Here is a 19,231-nt window from a genome sequence, read left to right as displayed (position 1 = left end):
TTATGTGACACAAATATAATTTAGATAATCAATCAGATTCTTAATATGTTTTTAAATATTTTAAATTGTTAGCTATTGTAATTTATAATATTTTTTATGTAATTTTCAAATAATATATGTTACTCTCTTTTATTCAAATTTTTGTGGCATTGATATTCAATTATATTATTAAAATAATTTAAGTTTTTAATTATTATGATTTATAATACTTTTTCTTCTATTCCAATTTAAGTAGCACTGAAATAAATTCGAGAGTCAACCAAATTTTATGATTGAAGCAGCGAAGTGGATATATCATAAATGCCTTATAATAACTAATTAGAAGTGATATAGCAAAATTATTATGAGAAAATATTTGTGGAAAAAATTTAAATGAATCTCATAAAAGATGTCATGTTAATTTAAAACATCAAGAATTAATTTATCATTTTATGTCAATTTTATTTTTATTAAATATTATTAAATTTTTAATACCTAAATGACTTATAATAATTAATTAGGGGTGATATAGTAAAATTCCGGTTGAAGCAGCTGAAGTAGACATGTCATAAATGTCTATTTTACCTTTTTTTTATTAAATATATTAATTTTCTTATATGTAAATGACTTAAAATAATTAATTAGTGGTAATATAGTAAAATCATGGAGCAAACATACTTGTGGATTTTTTTTAAATAAGTCTCATATAAGATGTCCTATTAATTTAAAACATCAACAATTGATTTATCATTTACATCTATTTTATTATTTATTAAATATTATTAATTTTTTAATACCTAAATGACTTATAATAATTAATTTGAGGTGATATAATAAGACTACGATTGAAGCAATTGAAACAGACATGTCATAAATGTTTATTTTTTTTAATTAAGTATTATTAATTTTCTTATATATATAAATAACTTAAAATAATTAATTAAGGATAATATAGTATAATCACGGAGCAACTGAAACAGGTGAAGAAGCAGGCATGTTGACGAAGAGCTGCCTGCTTCTTCACTCTTATTAATAGTAGTAATATATATATATTCATTTAAATACTCCTTTCGTCTTATTTTATGTGTCATTCTTTTTCTTAGTCCATCCTAAAAAAATGTCATCTTATTATAATAAAAAATAACTCAGCTTTAAAATTCTCTTCTTACCCTTAACAAAATAATTCACAACCACATAAATATCGAAAGATTGTTTCAAAATCAAAAGTTTCAAAGTTTTTATTTTTTTCTTAAATATAGTGTTAATAAATAAAGTCACATAAAATGAAACAGGAGAACGGATAATAGGTTTAGAGGATAAAATAAAGAAAGTACTAAATACAAGGCTAGCGTTAACTCACCGGCAATTAATAATGATATTGTAGGCTTCTACATGTTCTTATATAATTATTTCAAAAATACCGTGTACGTAATTCCCTTTCTATTGGCTTCCATTTTAGGACCGCAAATGAAAGCTACCTTTAAGTTTATTTTTACTAGACATTATCCTAAGAGTCAGTCAAGTTAATTTAATTATAATTTGAATGTAGATATTTATTTTGTTTGATGTTTTAGTTAGGTAAGATTGTTTGACGGAACGTAAAGTTTAAAATTCGTAATTAGTTTACTTCATAAGTAACAGAAAGAGTGATGTTAAAAATAGTAAAATAATAAATAAAAATAGAGAAACCATCACATTAAAAATAAAATCCATATATTCTATTTTTTACCCTCAGTAAACTTCATTTATGGAATCACATTGAATTTATTATTGTTATATATCGTAAAATGATTTTGAAATGTAACATTATGAATCGTAATAATAGCCTAATACAGAAAAGAATTAAAATTACTACTAATAGTTTAGAGGAATTCAAATAAATATGCTAGAGTTTAAGCAAATGAAAGCAAAAAATTCTCCGATCCACGACATAGTGGCAACGACCTGAATTGCTTCTCGTACTTTTCATTTTCAATTTTGTATTTGTGTCAGTTCCTTAAAAAATACATCATTAAGAATTCGATAAACACTGATTGATATTTTCGAAGAGTCTTTTACGTAGAAAAAAGAAAAAAAGATAGTCTGATCAGTGGTGGAGTCAAAAATTTTGTCAGGGGTATTCAAACTTTAAAAGAGTGAATAATTTTTTTAGGCGAGTGAATGCTCAAAATATATATTATTTTAGTCATAAGTGGGTGCACCCACTCGGCTTGGATGCCTGTATAATTGTTTCTACTCAAAATTTATTCTATACTTTTTTTCCGAGCAGAAATCAAACAATAAAAAAGAAGAAAAAATCTAGAGTGTTTTTGATGTGGAGGAAATATTTGAGAAAGATATTTTTCTATTTTTTCATGTTTGATTGATCAAAATATTTTCTCTAGAAAATCAAACTCCTTAAAAATGAGGAAATTTACTCTTCTAACGAAGAAGAAAAAATAAATTTCATAAGTAATTAAATTATACTAACACTTACATATAAAATAAATCTATTACATAAATCACTACTAACAATAAAAACAATTTTAGCTACTAGTGGAACTATATAAAAATAAATAAAACATATCAAAAGATAATAACAAAGAAATATGAAACATAAAAGAAAATCTAAAGATAAGCTAAAAATAAATAATAGTAGTTGATTTCTTTTCTTTTATGTTGACTAATTTATGCTGTAAAACTTAGAAATGAGAAGGTTCCAACAATCCACGTGGCTATCAGCCTTGTCATATTTAAAATCAAATCAAAAGAATAAATGTGAAAAACACAAAGAGAAAAGAATGTTGGAAGAAGGGTTCGAACAGCAAAACTACGGGTTGCAAATGAACATCCTTACTGCTGGACTAACATGCTCAATTCATGAAATAATTGTTCTTTTGTCATTATATCCATCTATTACTGAATATTTTGTTTGTATACACGATTTAATTCAATTGACCACCCTTACTTGATTGTAGCTCCGCCCATGAGCTTGGTGCGTTAAAGTTCCTGATATGAGCAGGATCCAGGAAAGCGTCTCACCATAAGAATGTATTTTACGTAACTTTACCTTGTATTTCTATCAAAATTTATTTTCAAAGCTTGAATCTGTAACCGTCTGATCACATGACAGTAGTTACCCCAAGACTTCTCTTCCAAAAGAGCCCGTTACGTAATTATTTATCTATAAATTACATATATAAATAAGGTAACTTTACCTTGTTACATAAAATTCCATATTGGAAAAGAAATTACAAAAATTCCAAAGTAATTACTTAAATCCCTTAAATTCACTCTTTTTTTCTCATCCCCCTCATACATATCAAAATATCATATTTTGCTCCTATTTTAGTGCACTGATTTTCGCTCAATATATGTGTTCCTTTATTTATGCCTACAATCTCTCATCATCCTCCTATTTTAGTGCACTAATTTTTGTTCCATATCTACATCGCTAATTATTTATTTATTTATTATTATTATTTTTAAAATAATAATAATAATAATAATTATTATTATTATTAAAACGTTTAATTCGTGTACTGCTTGAATAAAGATTATTACTTCCTTATTTACCAAAATTTGAAACAAACATATGCTAATATGTTTACACAATTTTTACAAAGTTTCTTTAGTACTCCTAAATTAACATGCAATGTACCGTTTAATAATCCTAATTAGGTTAACACATGTCGTTTTGTCCCGAAGGTTGCATATCATCCCCCTTCTTTCAATTGAAGATGTACACTTTTATAATTGGAATTAAAGATGTTCACTTTCAATTCATGTAATAAAGGAAATTGAATCATTCTTTTTCTTTATTATCATGTAGCCAATGTAATGTTACAATAACACTAATTTTTCCTTAAAATTATTATAATCTCATAGATAGTTAATGTATAAGGTGAATATTTTATATGTATAGTGTGATATTATACATTTTGGAAGATTATATTTTAATGTATAAATTATAATATATTAGGTATTATACATTAATTATTTTTAGAACACTAATGCATAATATAATTCTTCTGCTATATATTTCATTTTGTTCTAAATTAAGAAGTTCTTATTACATTTAAGAGGCATTTTATGTATTATTTGGTATTATACAATTAGAAAGTATTAATATTGTATAAGGTTATATTATACCTTCTGATAAGGATACAAAAGTATACATGTTTAATGTTAATACTTAAATGTATAGTATGACATTATACATTACTGCAGATTATTTTTTAAATGTATAATGTGCCCACATACATATGTAACTGTTGTATAATGTTATCTTTAATACGTATCAGTTTGCTGCTATCTTTTTCTCTCTTAATTTGAGTTTGCTTTTATTTTTTCAGGGCATGAAATACCGTATTGACAAATTCCAAAAATTATTTCTTCAACTCCATGTAAACCCGATCACTCCATTGTCATTCCTTATGATAATGGGAGAAGAATTACCTTTAACAATATATTTTACTTCAATTATTTTATGAACTTCTTCAATATTCAATTCCATCGCGATTGTAGCAATCAATTTCAAGGAGATTATATTTTCCGAAATAATAATTGCGTCACTTTTGAAAGATTGATAAATAATTTTCGACTCCCAAATACTGAAATGACGCACAATATAGGGATGTTCATATTTTTTTTTTTTAGAGAATTGAAGAAAGAAGAAGACGACTTTTTTTTTTTCAAAAACGTAATTCAACAATGAGGAAAACTAACAGTAATGTTTAAGAGTTTTTTTAAATTTAAATTTCAGTTATTATGTTTAATCATACACAACATAATTATAGGTAATTAATGACGTTATTTAAGGGAATGAAAGATTTTATCTGATTACTCTTTCCATGAATGTAGGCAATTATGTTTTATCATACATTCCTACAATGTATAAAAAACTGCCAAATTTATAAGTATATTTTACAAAATAGGAAGAAAAAAAGCCTAAAGGGATTATATATAAATAATTTCACTTAACATGGAATTTGTGTGGTTTATACATTACTTATAATACAAAGGGCTTTATTGGTTTTTCCCCTAAATTTCCACTTTTAAGGCACTATAAATACACACTTAACTTCAAAGTTCAAACTCCCAACTGGCCAAAAATTTCACACTTAGTGACATTTCTAACTCACAACAACCAAAAAAAAAAAAAAAAAAAAAACCAACCATCAACCAACTTGGTAATAAATGACCTCCTCACTCCATAATCCACCAACCACCACCACCACCATCACGGCGGAGAACGGTGGCCCCACCGCCTTTTCCGGTTTGCACCCAGATATAATCCAAGCTCATATTCTAACTCGCCTTGACGGACCCTCACTAGCCTCTACTAGCTGCTCCTCCACCACTCTCCACCAGCTTTCTTCCGTAAACCACTTATGGTTACGTGTTTGCCACTCCACTTGGCCCTCCACAACCACTCCTCGTGTCCGCCACGTCATCTCTACCTTTCATGATGACAGTTACCGTACCTTCTTCTCTCAGTCCTTCTCTGTACCTGATATCGAGGATGAGCTAATTATTCAGGATCGCCCAGAGTCCTCCGCGAATTATTTAATGTGGGCTCCGCATGCTGTGTGTGTGAAAATATGCTCGTGTTATTACTTGGGTCGAAAGCAATGGATTCAGGTGAATTCAACTTCAGCACGACCGAGGGAATTAATATCGGCCGTTGATGTACACTATAGAAACGAGGTGATTTTTAGTAATGTGCAAGAGAGCGAAACGACGTCGAGTTGGTTTCAATCTTCGCCGTTCAGAATTGACATGATTGATCTAAAGGACGTGATTTCAACGACGATCAAACACCCGAACGATGATGACACGTGTACGGATCTGATTGAGAATATGGAGTTGAGTTGGATTTTGATTGATCCAATCGGACGGCGGTCGATGAATCTGTCTTCGTTAAAGGCCGTTTCAGTACAACGACATTGGTTGACAGGTGAAGTGCAGGTGAGGTTTAGTTCAATCCTGACCGTTGATCGAAAGAGAGGTCACGTGCAGTGTGAGATAGTGGTCACGTGCGGTGGATCTGAGGTAGGAGAAATGCAAGTAAGGGAAGTGAGTTTGGAAATGGAGGATATGGATGGAAGTCACTTGAATGGGAGGGATAGTTTGGTAATTTTACAAAAGGCATTGGAGGGTAAAAGGGGAAATAATAGAGGTAATAGAGGTGAAATTGGGAAGAAAAGATATAAAGAATTTTTGGAAATGAGAAGGGAAAGAAAAGAGAAGAAGTTGAGGAGAGAAGGCGCATTGGATGTTTTATGTGTAGCATTTGGGATATCAATTTTTGTGGCACTTGGTATTTTTTGCTTTGTTTGAGTAGATGAAAAAGGAGAACTAGAACAAAGACGACGACGGCAACAACATATTCAGTGAATTGAACGAGCGAGGTTGACAACAACAATATATTTAGTGAAATAGTACGAGTAAAGCCTAGAAAGGATAGTGTATCCGCAAATTTCATCTTTATCTTGAAAAGATAGAGAGATTGTCTTTTTTTTAACCACTCGACTCAAGCAAAAAATATTTTAAAGTATATATGAAAAAAAATACAATAATAAAGAAGCAAAAGAAAAAAAATGCATTTGCAGAAAGATGGAAGGAACACAATTACTTGTAATTATCATTGAAAGGTATATATTAATTTATGGATAAAGTGACTATAGGAAATAAACAAGGTAGTAACACTAACTCCCAATGTTCAAATCATGTGTAGTAATACTACTTTCTTTCTCACATTCTTGTGCAAGATTTGAAAAAAAAAAAGGAAGTAATTTTACCTTCATATCTTTGCCTTTTGTTAAAAACTCAGAGAATCAGTGCTTCCACGTGTTGGTTAGTGCTGCAGATTTCTTTTTCAATTGAAGTAACTGATAAAGTTGATGTTATTAGGAGGCTACGGGTTCAAGCCTTCAAAACAGCCTCTGGCAGAAATACAAGATATAGGACTGTGCAAAAACCGAATCGATCGATAAACCGAATCGATAAAAATGTTATTGGTTTATTGTTATTGGGTTATTGAATTAACGATTTTTTTTAATGATTTTATAAAAAAAAAACTATTGGGTTATAGGTTCGATTCTATTTTTTCTTACTGGGTTATTGGGTAAACCGATAACCCAATAAGAATATATAAATATATATATATATATATGACTTATTAGATATTTCTCTTAATTTCTCTTTAATCTCTACAAATTAACAAACCTATTATTTTAATTATACAAACTCTTAATTTCTCCTAACAATATTTAGTTCAAACTTGAAGATTCTTGTAAATTAAAACACATTATGTTGGATTTTTGTTTGCAACTAAGATTCGATTATTTTTCATGTTAGTTACTACTATTTCTATTTTATGAGTATTTTCTTATCGGTTAAACCGAAAGCCGAACGTTAAGGACTAAAATCGATAAATCGAAAACCGATAAAAAATATCTTACTGGTTTGGTTATTGGTTTAACATATTTAAAAATCGAAAACCGATAAACCAAATCGGTAATATGTAAAACCGAACCGAACCGACCGATGCACACCCCTAGATAAGGCTGCGTACAATACACCCTTGTGGTGGGACCCTTCCCCGGACTATGTGCATAGCGGAAGCTTTAGTGCACCAGACTGCCTTTTTTTTTTTACAAACAAAAAAAAAAATCAGTTTTACTTATTTTGTAAACGATAAACTTCCATTTTGTAGTTTATTTGTAGGATAAAGGGTCAAAAATACCCTTCTACCTTTATTAATTGACTAAATTTGTCCCTCGTTATACTTTCTGGCTAAAAATATCCCCATCGTTATACTATTGAATTAAAAATACCCCTACCTTTTATAAAACTTAACAAATATACCCTCCAATTGGATGAATTCCCTCAAATTTTATTAAATTATCCAATTTCATAAATAATCTGAAACCTTCTTTATACTTGACTCGTCTAATTGATTCCCTGGGTGTAAGCTATTAGGCTTCGACTTTTTATGTCAAACATCTAAGTTTGAAGACCAAATTGTATAACGTTTTCTAATGAGTGCAACTACATCTACAATATTGTCTTCAGACTTAGATGTTTGAAATAAAAGGTTGACGCCTAATAACTTACTCCCGGAGAATCAATTAGATGGGACGGGTATAAAGAAGGTTTTAAATTATTTAATGAAATTAGCTAATTTAATAGAATTTGAGGGAATTCATCCCATTAGAGGGTATATTTGTTAAGTTTCATATAAACAGGGTATTTTTAGCCCGGCAACATAATGATATGGAAAACAACATAAATCCCCTAGACAATGAAAATAATTACACAAAATCCCTTCTTGTTTTCTCTCTCTCTTTTTTTGCAAACATACTCATACATTCGGTCACATATTATACATTGGTCGAATGTATGATGTGACAGCTAATCCTATATTTAAGGTAAGAGAATCTTTAATTATTTATAATTTCTTAATTAAAGGCAGTAATTAACCAACATTAAGTCATTTATTGATAGAACATGTAACTGATATTTGAATTTTAAAAATTTTGTTGTACATAATTTTTTGTCCCTATGATTCACGATCTGGAAAGTCAAAAAACAACCACTTTCTTCTACATCCGTTCTCCAAGACTACTAAAATCTTCTTCTACATATGTTCTTCAATACTAGTAAAATCAATATGAATATCCCCATATTGTTGCGACATTCTGAAATTTGGGAGTCAGAAATTAGTTATACGTCATACAAAAGTGACGCAATAGTAATTTCGATAAATAAGGACGAGTTGATCACACCCGCAAGACTTGCGGTTTCTTTCGGAAGAAATCATGAAGAATATAATATGGTTTTCTATGTGCAGATACTTTGAATGGTTTTGGTTGTATAAATATTTTTTATTAGTTTTTTTTTTTGAATGATGGAGCAAGTAATTTATATTTTTTTATTGATTATAGATGTTAATTTTTTTAATCAATGATTTATATTAGTATAAAAATTTTAAGATTTTTTCCTATATCATAGTTCGTAACCATATAACTTGAAGTTAGAACACTATTATAAAAGCACATTAACTATGTAACTTACTCTCTATAGGAGTAAGTAATTGTTGAAACGCACGGTGTGTTGAACTGTTATACATTAATAGTTAATGTGTAATAAATGTATGATATAACATTATACGTTTTTAACATGTATGAGGTTAGAAATGCAATAACGAAATTTAACTGAATTTAATTATTTTTTAAAATTATACACAATATTATTCCAGTAAATTTACGAATGTATAATATGCTTTTATACAGTCAAATCAATGTATAATAAATGTGTGACTTTCGAGTAAACGTTTGAATGTATAATAAGTTGTTATATATTCAAAGCAACGTATAGTGATATCGTGTCATTTCAATAGCCTGACGAATGTATAATATTTGATTATACATTCGTATCAATGTATGATATAGCATCATACATTATAAATGTGCATGGTATTAACAATTTCTGTAATTTTTTTACAAGTAATAAATGTTTTACAACATGTATGCTGTTATGTATTACGTACGTTTAAAACGTATTAGTCTTTAGTTCAATGTAAGATTCACTTATAAGCAAAGGTACATAACAGAAAACATACTATGTGTTCAAAATACAATGTCAGATTAATTAGTAATATGTTATTTTAATCATTAATAAAATAAGTGAAAGGGAAATTCAATAAGTACCATGAATCAGTTAGTAACATTGCAGTAGTGTCTCAGTGACTAAAAAACATATTCTCATAAGACGAAGACATCCATAAATGTAAATTTAACATCCAGAAAGTAATCTTTGAATTCGTTTAACATCAACCACAAAATTAAGATTTAGTTGATTCAATTTCGACTTTTATTAAATAATGCTACTCTAAAATAACAATTGCACTTTCATCAATTTCTTGGAGTACACTATTCCTTGGCCGAGGAGGATCACCATTATCACTCGTGTACCCTTCATTTGTCTTTTCTACTCTGTAATGCCACAGTAATGAAGCATAGCGTAAACGTTGACTTCCAGCATCAAACACGCATGAATGCACTTGCTGTCCTTCACTTAATATTTCTGCATAAGCAGCAACAAAGACGCCACAGTCCCTGATTTAAAAATAAAATAAAAATAAAGTAACATTAAATACATTAATTTAAACATAGTTATACATTATAAAAAAATTGTAATTTACTTACAAACTTTCAGATGTTTGCTGGGGTATGTTTTAAACATATTCAACATCAAATCTATTTTGATTGACATGTATGATGGTAGCTTATTCATTTAAAAAATGTAATATCGGATATACTTAGACATCTCAAATTTAATCTCGAATATACTTAAACTATAGACAGATATGTATGATGGTAGCTTATACATTTTTAAAAATCTTCTTTAATGAATAATGTCAACTTATGCAATAATCTTTTTAACTGCTTCTTTTATGTACGTCTTCTTATACATTAGTCTAAAAAATAAAGTAATGTATAATCAAATAATATAAACGTATAATATCAAATATGCCAGGAATAAAATCAACGAACATATTTTGTTCTTGAGCATCTAACTGACTAAGTCCTAAACTAAAGTTAGGACGAGAATCCATTACCAAATTTATACTATATTGATTAAGCAATTGCAACTATAAACAAGAAATTCAAAGATCTGACTTGTATTATATGGAAAGAAACCAGAAAAAATCAACTAACAAACTAGAATGAGATGCAAAATAAGGTAATTTCATAAAAATCAACATGCAACCAAACAAGAATTCGAATAAGAACCAACAACTTAAAAACAAAAACAAAGATCTGACTTTTAATAAATGGAAAAAAATGATATTATCGAACTATCACACTGAAATGGATTTGCAAAAGCAATTAATTTCATAAAAAATAAAATTGCAATAAAAAATCGACCCAGATTGTGATTTGGTAAAGTTGAAAAAAAAACTAAAAATTATTGAAAAAAATCAGTATATAAGTTCAATAAATGTTTGATAACTTACAACTTGGTAACCTCTAAGTATACGATTGCTTGAATTTGAGGAACAATCGGTTGTTTAATGGAAGAAAAAAAATGGAGCAAATATGAAAAAGAGAGAGAAAGTAAATGAGAAAGAGAGAAAAAAAGGGAGTAAATATGAGAAAAAGAGATAAAGTAATGATAAAGATTTCTTTTCTTTTTTTATGTATAAGAGGAATGAGAGAGAAAGTAAAAAAATAGGAAATTTTAGTAATAAGTTTGAGATTTGTATAATTAGTTTGTTAATATGGGATGTGTTGTAATAAAATAAAGTTAGTTTGTGTATATATGTAATTTTTAGTATTTTTAACTAGAAAATATATCGAGGAATAAATATAGCCAATTAATAAAAATAAAAATGTATTTTAAACCCTTTTTCCTTATTTTTAATGAGATGAATCATAAATTTCAAAAGAATTTCATTCTAATCTAAAAATTATGTCCAATCAAATATTGACACACTCATCTTATGTCACTAGTGTACTAGAACATTGACAATTAATGAAACACACAATTCTATCAAATGCTCAACTGTGAGTAGTATTATTTATGGACATGTCTCTCTCAGTCCGATGAAAACAATATAAATATCATGTCATTATTTCCCTATTACAATTAATAATGTGGACAACTAGAAAGATGTTACGTTTTGAAAGTTAAAAGATCACCGACTAATTAATGTATGTATAGCATCACCAAGAAAAATTGTTCCTTTGCAGCAATTACTAATGGGCATAATACATAAATGTTGGGTATACATTCATTGATTTGGTTAGATTTTATAGACTACTACTTATTAATTTAATTTTTAATTTTTAAATAGAAATTAAGAACTAAAGCAGTAAAATTATTGATTTCTGATCCTTAATGATTCTATTTTTAATTTAACCTATAAGAAATGGTCAAAAAATAAATATATGTACTTTTTTCCTTCGGAATAATTATATATTATTATTCTGAATGTCTATGTTAGTTTGACATAAAGCAAGACTCAATTAGATTATAGTTACGCAATTCAAATTATACAAACTTAATTAGTATGTACGTTTGAAACTAAAAAATCACAAATCTAATAATAGACTAAATCAATCTTGGCTAATCCAATCAAATAAACATACAAGTTTCTGTAGCTTTTAACACAAAAAAGAACAAGAGGATCAATTTTCACATCTAGTAACTGATTTTTATATTTTCAGATTTTGTAGAAACTGTGAAGGCATTAATAGTAATATGTATAAGCAGGGATAAAGTGATAACTTAGTATAGTCTTAATGGGTTGTCGGTTTATACCCAATAATCTAATAGTAAAAATTAAATTATAGCAGGAGATTTCAATAGAGATATCGGGTCTACTCTGACGATTTATAATAATGTGCATGGAGATTAGAACGAAGGTGGAATCTTACTTTGGGATTCTCCAAAGCTTTTGTTCTGATAGTAGCTAATTCAAGATTCCCTAAGAAGCTGGAGCAATTAGTAACATTTCATAGTATGGTGACTAAGAATCAGATAAACTATTTTCTCCTTAGAAAGGATGATAAAGGTATTTGCAAAATGCTTCCAGTTTATTTTCTGGTGATGGATCTAGAGATAAAGAGGAAGAGGATGAAGAGGGTTGTGGATGCCGGCCAAGGATCAAATAAGACAACTTGACTATGGTCCGTGCTTAGGAGATAAGGGAGAAGTTGATAATTATCTTGTGATAGTAACGAGAAATTATTTGATTCCTAATATTCTTTTGAAATGATTTTTTCATGTCTTCATTATTTTATTATTATAAATTTATCATTAGCTAGTTAAAAATTGAACCAAATCGAATCATATCGATATGAACCAAATCGATAAATTTTTATTTTATTTGATTTGATTTGGTTTTAGAAATTGTGAAATCGATTAAATTGATTTGACTTATGATTTTAATAAAAATTGATTCAGATCAAACTATAAGCACCGTATTCCATGATATCATCACATTATATCGATATATTGTGATGGTATAATGAAGGGTTGTTTTAGTCCTCTAGTGAGACACTCCTCAGTATACCATTACAGTATTCGTATATACTGACATTGTATAATTTTCAATAAGACACTCCTCAATCCTTCATGATATCATCAAATTATTTTTGATATATTATGATGGTATCATGAAGAATTGTTTTAGTCATTCAATGAGACACTTCTCAATATATCACCACAGTATATGTTTATACTAGTATGGTGTATAATCTTCAATAAGACACTCCTCAATCTTTCTTGATATCATCAAATTATTTTTGATATATTGTGATGGTATTATGAAGAATTGTTTTAGTCATTCAATGAGATACTCCTCAATATACCACCACAGTACATGTTTATACTAGTATGGTATCATACTTTGACAAGACACTCCTCAGTTCTCTATGATATCAACACAATATATTTAAATATTGATATGGTATCATGAATGACTATCCAGATATTAAAATGAGACAATACTTAGTATACTATCACAATATATCAATATATGACATGATATCCTTCAATAAGACACTTATCAATCCTTTATGACATCATCATATTATTTTGATATATTGTGATGGTATTATGAAGAACTGTATTAGTCATTCAATGAGATACTCCTCAATATACCACCACATTATATGTATATACTAGCATGGGGTCATAGTTCGATAAGACACTCCTCAGTCCTCTATGATACCATCACAATATATAGGCCAAACACATCGATAGGCCCCTCAACTTGGCACGATATTTCAATTTGAAACCTAAAGTAGATGTTCATTTTAAGAACCTAAATCAGCTACAAACTGTGTCATCTTGGCACCTTTTTGTTTCAGCTCTTGTGTGTGAATTGCACTCGCTTCTGACATGGATTAAACAACCAATTGATTTGTGCCAACTCATTTTAAATAACCACATCATTATATATACCCACAATCATTTTTTAAAAAAAATGAACAAAATTGACTTCTTCTTCTTCAAGCTTAACCTCCGTGAGTTTTTCAGGGATGATAAACATGCCTCCTCATTTCCTTTGTGAGCTTTGTGAGCTTTTTCAATTCCTTTTATGCTTGAGATTTTTAACCCTTTTATGAGCTTTTTCAATTGAGGTATTTGTAGTCATGACGTCATCGAAATCTCTTTGGCTCGCAAGAATCTCTTTTTCTTGAGCTTTATTGACATACCCGAGCCTTAATTTTTTTTAAAAATAAAAAACTAATTAACAAAAGAAAACATGGGCACTGTTGGGAGATAAATTTACAGAGGTTAGGTATTTTTGAAAGTGAATCTTGCAAACCAAAATTATATTTTGATAATATTCTTTAAGAGTTAATTATCATATTGATACAATATATTACTCTTCGTGTTTGAGTTAGTAACTCAATTTTATTAATTTTTTTCGTAGATATATTTTTAGGCAAATTTTTATTTTTCTGATTCCTCAAATCAATTTCTCTGATTCCTCAAATCAATTTGTCTCTGATTCCTCTCTCTTCCTAACGGCTCTCTCTCTTCCTCCCTACCCTCTCTCTCGCTCGCACCGGTCACTGTCGCCCGTCGCCGTCGCCGACCGTCGGAGCCGACCCGACCCGGCCCCCGGCGCCGACCTCCGGCGCCGCCCTAACGGCTCTCTCTCTTTCTAACAGCTCTCTCTCTCTCTCTCTCTCTCCCTACCCTCTCTCCCCCTCTCTCGCATCGGTCCCCGGTCACCGGCGCCGCCGCTGACCTTCGGCGCCGACCCGACCCGACCGCCGGCGCCGACCTCCGGTCCCCGGCGCCGACCCCCTTCACTGCTCTCCGCCACCCTCCGGCACCGACCGTCGGTTCCAAGCCGTTCCCCCCCCGCTGTGCATACCCCCCCACCCTTATCGGTCCTGTCCGTACCCCCCCCAGTGGGGTACACCAGCCCTCACCCCCACCTCGGCCTTCAGACAGCCAGCCGCCGCTCGGTCTCCAACCGCCACCCGCCGCTCCGTCTCCAGCAGCCGCAGCTCCAAGCGTAATCCGGTGACTTCTAACCTTTGTTATTTTCGTTATTTCATATTCCATTTTATTTTATTATTTCATATTCCATTCTTAGTATTATGCTAGTAGTAGCCCCTGTACCTTGACTTGCGTGGAATTTGTGGACATTGTCTGTTGTCTGTTGTTGCTGTGGTCGTTTCTTCCACTGCTTTGGATTGGGTTATTGGCTGGGAACCTGTATTTGGGGCGGTGGGTGTTGAGTCCGGTGGTGTTTGCCCCCTAATTGAGTATAGTTTTGTTTCGGGAGTATTCCTTTGAATTTGTGTGAGCTTTGTATTTCCTTGCTGCTGCTTTGATACTACCACCGTGTATATCTGTATATTTTCCTATACTTTTGTGTAGTTGTGGCTGTGGGCGGTAATGGGTGGATAGGGTCATGTCTGAGGGGGTTGGGGAGTGGGGCCGTGGCGGGGGCGGGGGATGAAGATAGGGCGGGAGGCCAAGGTTTGGCCGCGGGGGAAGGGGGGAGGGGGGTAGTGGAGGGCGTGACGGTAGGCTGAGGGTTGGGTCTTGGAATTTAGGGACCCTTCAGGGTAAGTCCATAGAGCTTGTGAAGATTCTTAGGAAGAGGAGGATCAACATTGCATGTGTCCAAGAGACCAAGTGGGTAGGGTCTAAGGCTAGGGATGTGGATGGTTACAAGCTGTGGTACTCTGGGAGCGATAGGCGTAGGAATGGAGTTGGCATCTTAGTAGATGAAGAGCTTAGAGGTCAGGTAGTGGAGGTGAAGAGGATCAACGATAGGTTGATGACTATTAAGGTGGTCATTCGGGGGTTTACCCTGAACGTGTGTAGTGCTTATGTGCCGCAAGTGGGATCGGAGAGGGAGGAGAAGATGCGGTTTTGGGAGGCTTTGGAGGAGGTGGTGAGAGGCGTGCCTAGTTCGGAGAAGATTATTATAGCAGGGGATTTCAACGGGCACATCGAGGCGCTACCGGGAGGTTTTGGTGACGTACATGGTGGTTTTGGTTTTGGGGAGAGAAATGAAGAGGGGGCGACCCTACTGGAGTTTGCGAGGGCCTTTGGGCTGGTGGTGGTGAACTCAGGCTTCCCGAAGAAGGATGAGCACCTGATCACCTTTCGAAGCGCGGTAGCCAGGACTCAGATTGAGTTTTTGTTGCTTAGGAAAGGGGATAGGGCGTTGTGTAAGGACTGTAAAGTCATCCCGAGTGAGAATCTTTCGACCCAGCATAGGCTCTTGGTTATGGATTTGGGTATAAAGAAGAATAGAAAGAGGAGGACTAAGGAGTGTAGATCGAGAATTAAGTGGGGCGGCCTGACGCCAGTGAATGCGTGGGAGATAGGGGAGAGGTTGGCGGGAATGGGGGTGTGGGAGTGTAGGGGGACGTGGATAGTATGTGGGACAGGGCGGCAAGGTGCATCAGGGAGAATGCAAGTGAGGTGTTGGGTGTTTCTAGGGGCCGGGCCGGGCACCATCAGGGGGATTGGTGGTGGAATGAAGAGGTGGAGAAGAAAGTGGGGACTAAGAAAGGGGCGTATGCTAAGTTGGTAGAAAGTAAGGACGAAGAGGAGAAGCGGGTAAACAGGAAAGAGTACAAGCTAGCGAGGAAGGAGGCCAAGTCAGCAGTCACAGCAGCTAAGATGGCCGCTTTTGAGAGCTTGTATGCAGGGTTACAGGGGAAAGGAGGGGAGAAAAAGTTGTTTAGACTCGCTAAGGCTAGGGAGAGGAAGAGTCGTGACCTCGATCAGGTGAGGTGCATTAAGGGGGAGGACGGTAAAGTGTTGGTGGAGGACGGCCACATTAAGAAGAGATGGCAGTCGTATTTTCATAGGCTCTTGAATGACGAAGGGGATAGAGCTATTGTGTTAGGGAAACTGGAGCACTCAGAGGAGTGTCGGGATTTTAGCTATTGTAGACGTTTTAAGGTAGAAGAGGTTAGACAGGCTGTCCGCAGGATGCGAAGGGGTAGGGCGACGGGGCCGGATGAGATACCGGTGGGGTTTTGGAAGTTCGTTGGAGAGGCTGGTGTAAGGTGGTTGACTGGATTGTTTAATGAAATCTTCAGGACGACAAAGATGCCCGAGGCGTGGAGGTGGAGTACCATGGTCCCTCTCTATAAGAATAAGGGGGACATTCAGAGTTGCAATAACTATAGGGGGATTAAGTGATTGAGTCACTCTATGAAGATCTGGGAGAGAGTGGTCGAGGTGAGGCTGAGACGGATAGTGTCTATTTCGGAAAACCAGTTTGGATTTATGCCCGGCCGCTCGACGACGGAGGCCATCCACCTGGTGCGGAGGTTGGTGGAGCAGTATAGGGAGAGGAAGAAGGATCTGCACATGGTGTTTATCGACCTGGAGAAGGCATACGACAAAGTCCCCAGGGAGGTGCTTTGGAGATGCTTGGAGGTGAGTGGACTACCGCTGGCATATACCAGAGTAATTAAGGATATGTATGATGGAGCGAAAACCCAGGTGAGGACGGCGGGAGGAGACTTAGAGCATTTCACTGTCCTGACAGGATTGCATCAGGGATCTACTCTTAGTCCCTTTTTGTTTGTGTTGGTGATGGATGTGTTGACGCTGCGCATTCAAGGGGAGGTGCTGTGGTGTATGCTTTTTGCAGACAATGTAGTGCTGATAGATGAGACTCGAGGGGGTGTGAATGACAAATTAGAGGTGTGGAGGCAAACTCTTGTGTCTAAAGGGTTCAGGGTGAGCAGAAGCAAGACAGAGTATGTGGAATGCAAGTTTAATGACGTGAGGCGGGAGAATGAGGTAGTAGTGAAGCTGGAAGCACAGGAGGTATGTAAGAGGGATAAGTTTAAGTATCTTGGGTCCGTGATCCAGAGTAATGGTGAGATTGACGAGGATGTCTCGCACCGTATTGGAGCGGGATGGATGAAGTGGAAACTCGCGTCGGGGGTGCTGTGTGATAAGAAGGTGCCGCCCAAGCTTAAAGGCAAATTCTACAGGGTGGTAGTCCGTCCGGCCTTGTTGTATGGAGCGGAGTGTTGGCCAGTTAAGAATTCCCACATCCAAAAAATGAAGGTGGCAGAAATGCGGATGTTGCGCTGGATGTGTGGACTGACTAGAGGGGATAGCGTTCGGAATGAGACTATCCGAGAGAAGGTTGGTGTGACTTCAGTGGAGTGCAAGATGCGGGAAGTACGATTGAGATAGTTCGAACACGTGAAGAGGAGGGGCATGGATGCCCTGGTCCGTAGGTGTGAGAGGCTAGCGTTGGATGGTTTTAGGCGGGGTAGGGGTAGGCCGAAGAAGTACTGGGGTGAGGTGATTAGGCGGGATATGAAACAGTTACAGCTCACAGAGGACATGACCCTAGATAGGAAGGTCTGGAGGGCGCGAATTACGGCAGAGGATTAGGGCCAGTTTGGGTCGCTAGTGTAGGGAATTACTTGGTGGGGGTTTTATTCCTGTTATGATTCCGTGTTCCGTGTTCTATGTTTTATTACGAATCTGTGTGCTTTCCTCTGCTTTCCTCTGTTTTATAGTACTTATGGGTGCCGTATTTATGTTATGTAATCTACTTCTGTGCTTTACTATGTGTTTGTGTGGTATCTCGTGCCTTGAGCCGGTGGTCTATCGGAAACAGCCTTTCTACTTCATCAGAGGTTGAGGTATGGACTGCGTACATCTTACCCCCCCCCAGACCCCACTAGGTGGGAATACACTGGGTTTGTTGTTGTTGTTGTTGTTGTTGTCTTCACTTTTTAGATTATATTATTAGAAGTGATATGGAAAAATATTCAAATAAATTATTCTCTAAGAGATAGAGGAGGTTTGAGAGTACCATTAAAGGAGCTTGAGCTTGAAAAATGATAGAAGATAGTGGAATGAAAAAATATGATTAAATTAAATTAAAAATAAATCTAAAATAAGGCCGTCACGCGCTCAAATGCAAACGTAAGTGTAGAACACTCACTTTGCCATGTCAGCAAAAGGTGCCAAAGTGACATAATTTGTAGCTGGTTTAGGTGCTTAAACTGAACAACGTCAACTTTATGTGCAAAAGTGAAAAATCGTGCCAAATTGAAGGATCTGTCGATGTGTTTGGCCTATATTATAAATAGGTATGTTATCATGGATGACTGTCTAATTCTTAAATGTGACAATACTCAGTATACTATCACAATATATCAATATACGACATGATATCACGAAAAATGATTTCAGTCCTTTACTAAGGCATTTCTCAATTCTCCACAATATAAAC

The 19,231-nt window shown here is 34.0% G+C and overlaps 1 protein-coding gene and 1 long non-coding RNA gene across 2 annotated transcripts; one reads left to right on the top strand and one right to left on the bottom strand.

Annotated features, from left to right (window-relative positions):
• The first annotated feature begins 4,925 nt into the window (after positions 1-4,925).
• LOC107843697 (probable F-box protein At2g36090) lies at positions 4,926-6,588 on the top strand. The gene has a single exon (XM_016688064.2). It carries the CDS (start codon positions 5,158-5,160, stop codon positions 6,298-6,300), a length of 1,143 nt encoding a protein of 380 aa, XP_016543550.1. The 5' UTR covers positions 4,926-5,157; the 3' UTR covers positions 6,301-6,588.
• Positions 6,589-9,671: 3,083 nt separating this feature from the next.
• On the bottom strand, positions 9,672-12,644 carry LOC124887644. The gene is made up of 2 exons (XR_007045463.1): positions 12,408-12,644; positions 9,672-10,082 (listed from the first exon to the last, which is right to left on the bottom strand). It is a non-coding gene; the product is annotated as an uncharacterized LOC124887644 (long non-coding RNA).
• Between the last annotated feature and the right edge of the window lie 6,587 nt (positions 12,645-19,231).

This window comes from Capsicum annuum, chromosome 10 (genome assembly GCF_002878395.1).
Source record: "Capsicum annuum cultivar UCD-10X-F1 chromosome 10, UCD10Xv1.1, whole genome shotgun sequence".
Taxonomy (NCBI): domain Eukaryota; kingdom Viridiplantae; phylum Streptophyta; class Magnoliopsida; order Solanales; family Solanaceae; genus Capsicum; species Capsicum annuum.
Note: the sequence above shows the minus strand (reverse complement) of the source record. Positions and strands in the feature narration are given on the sequence as shown.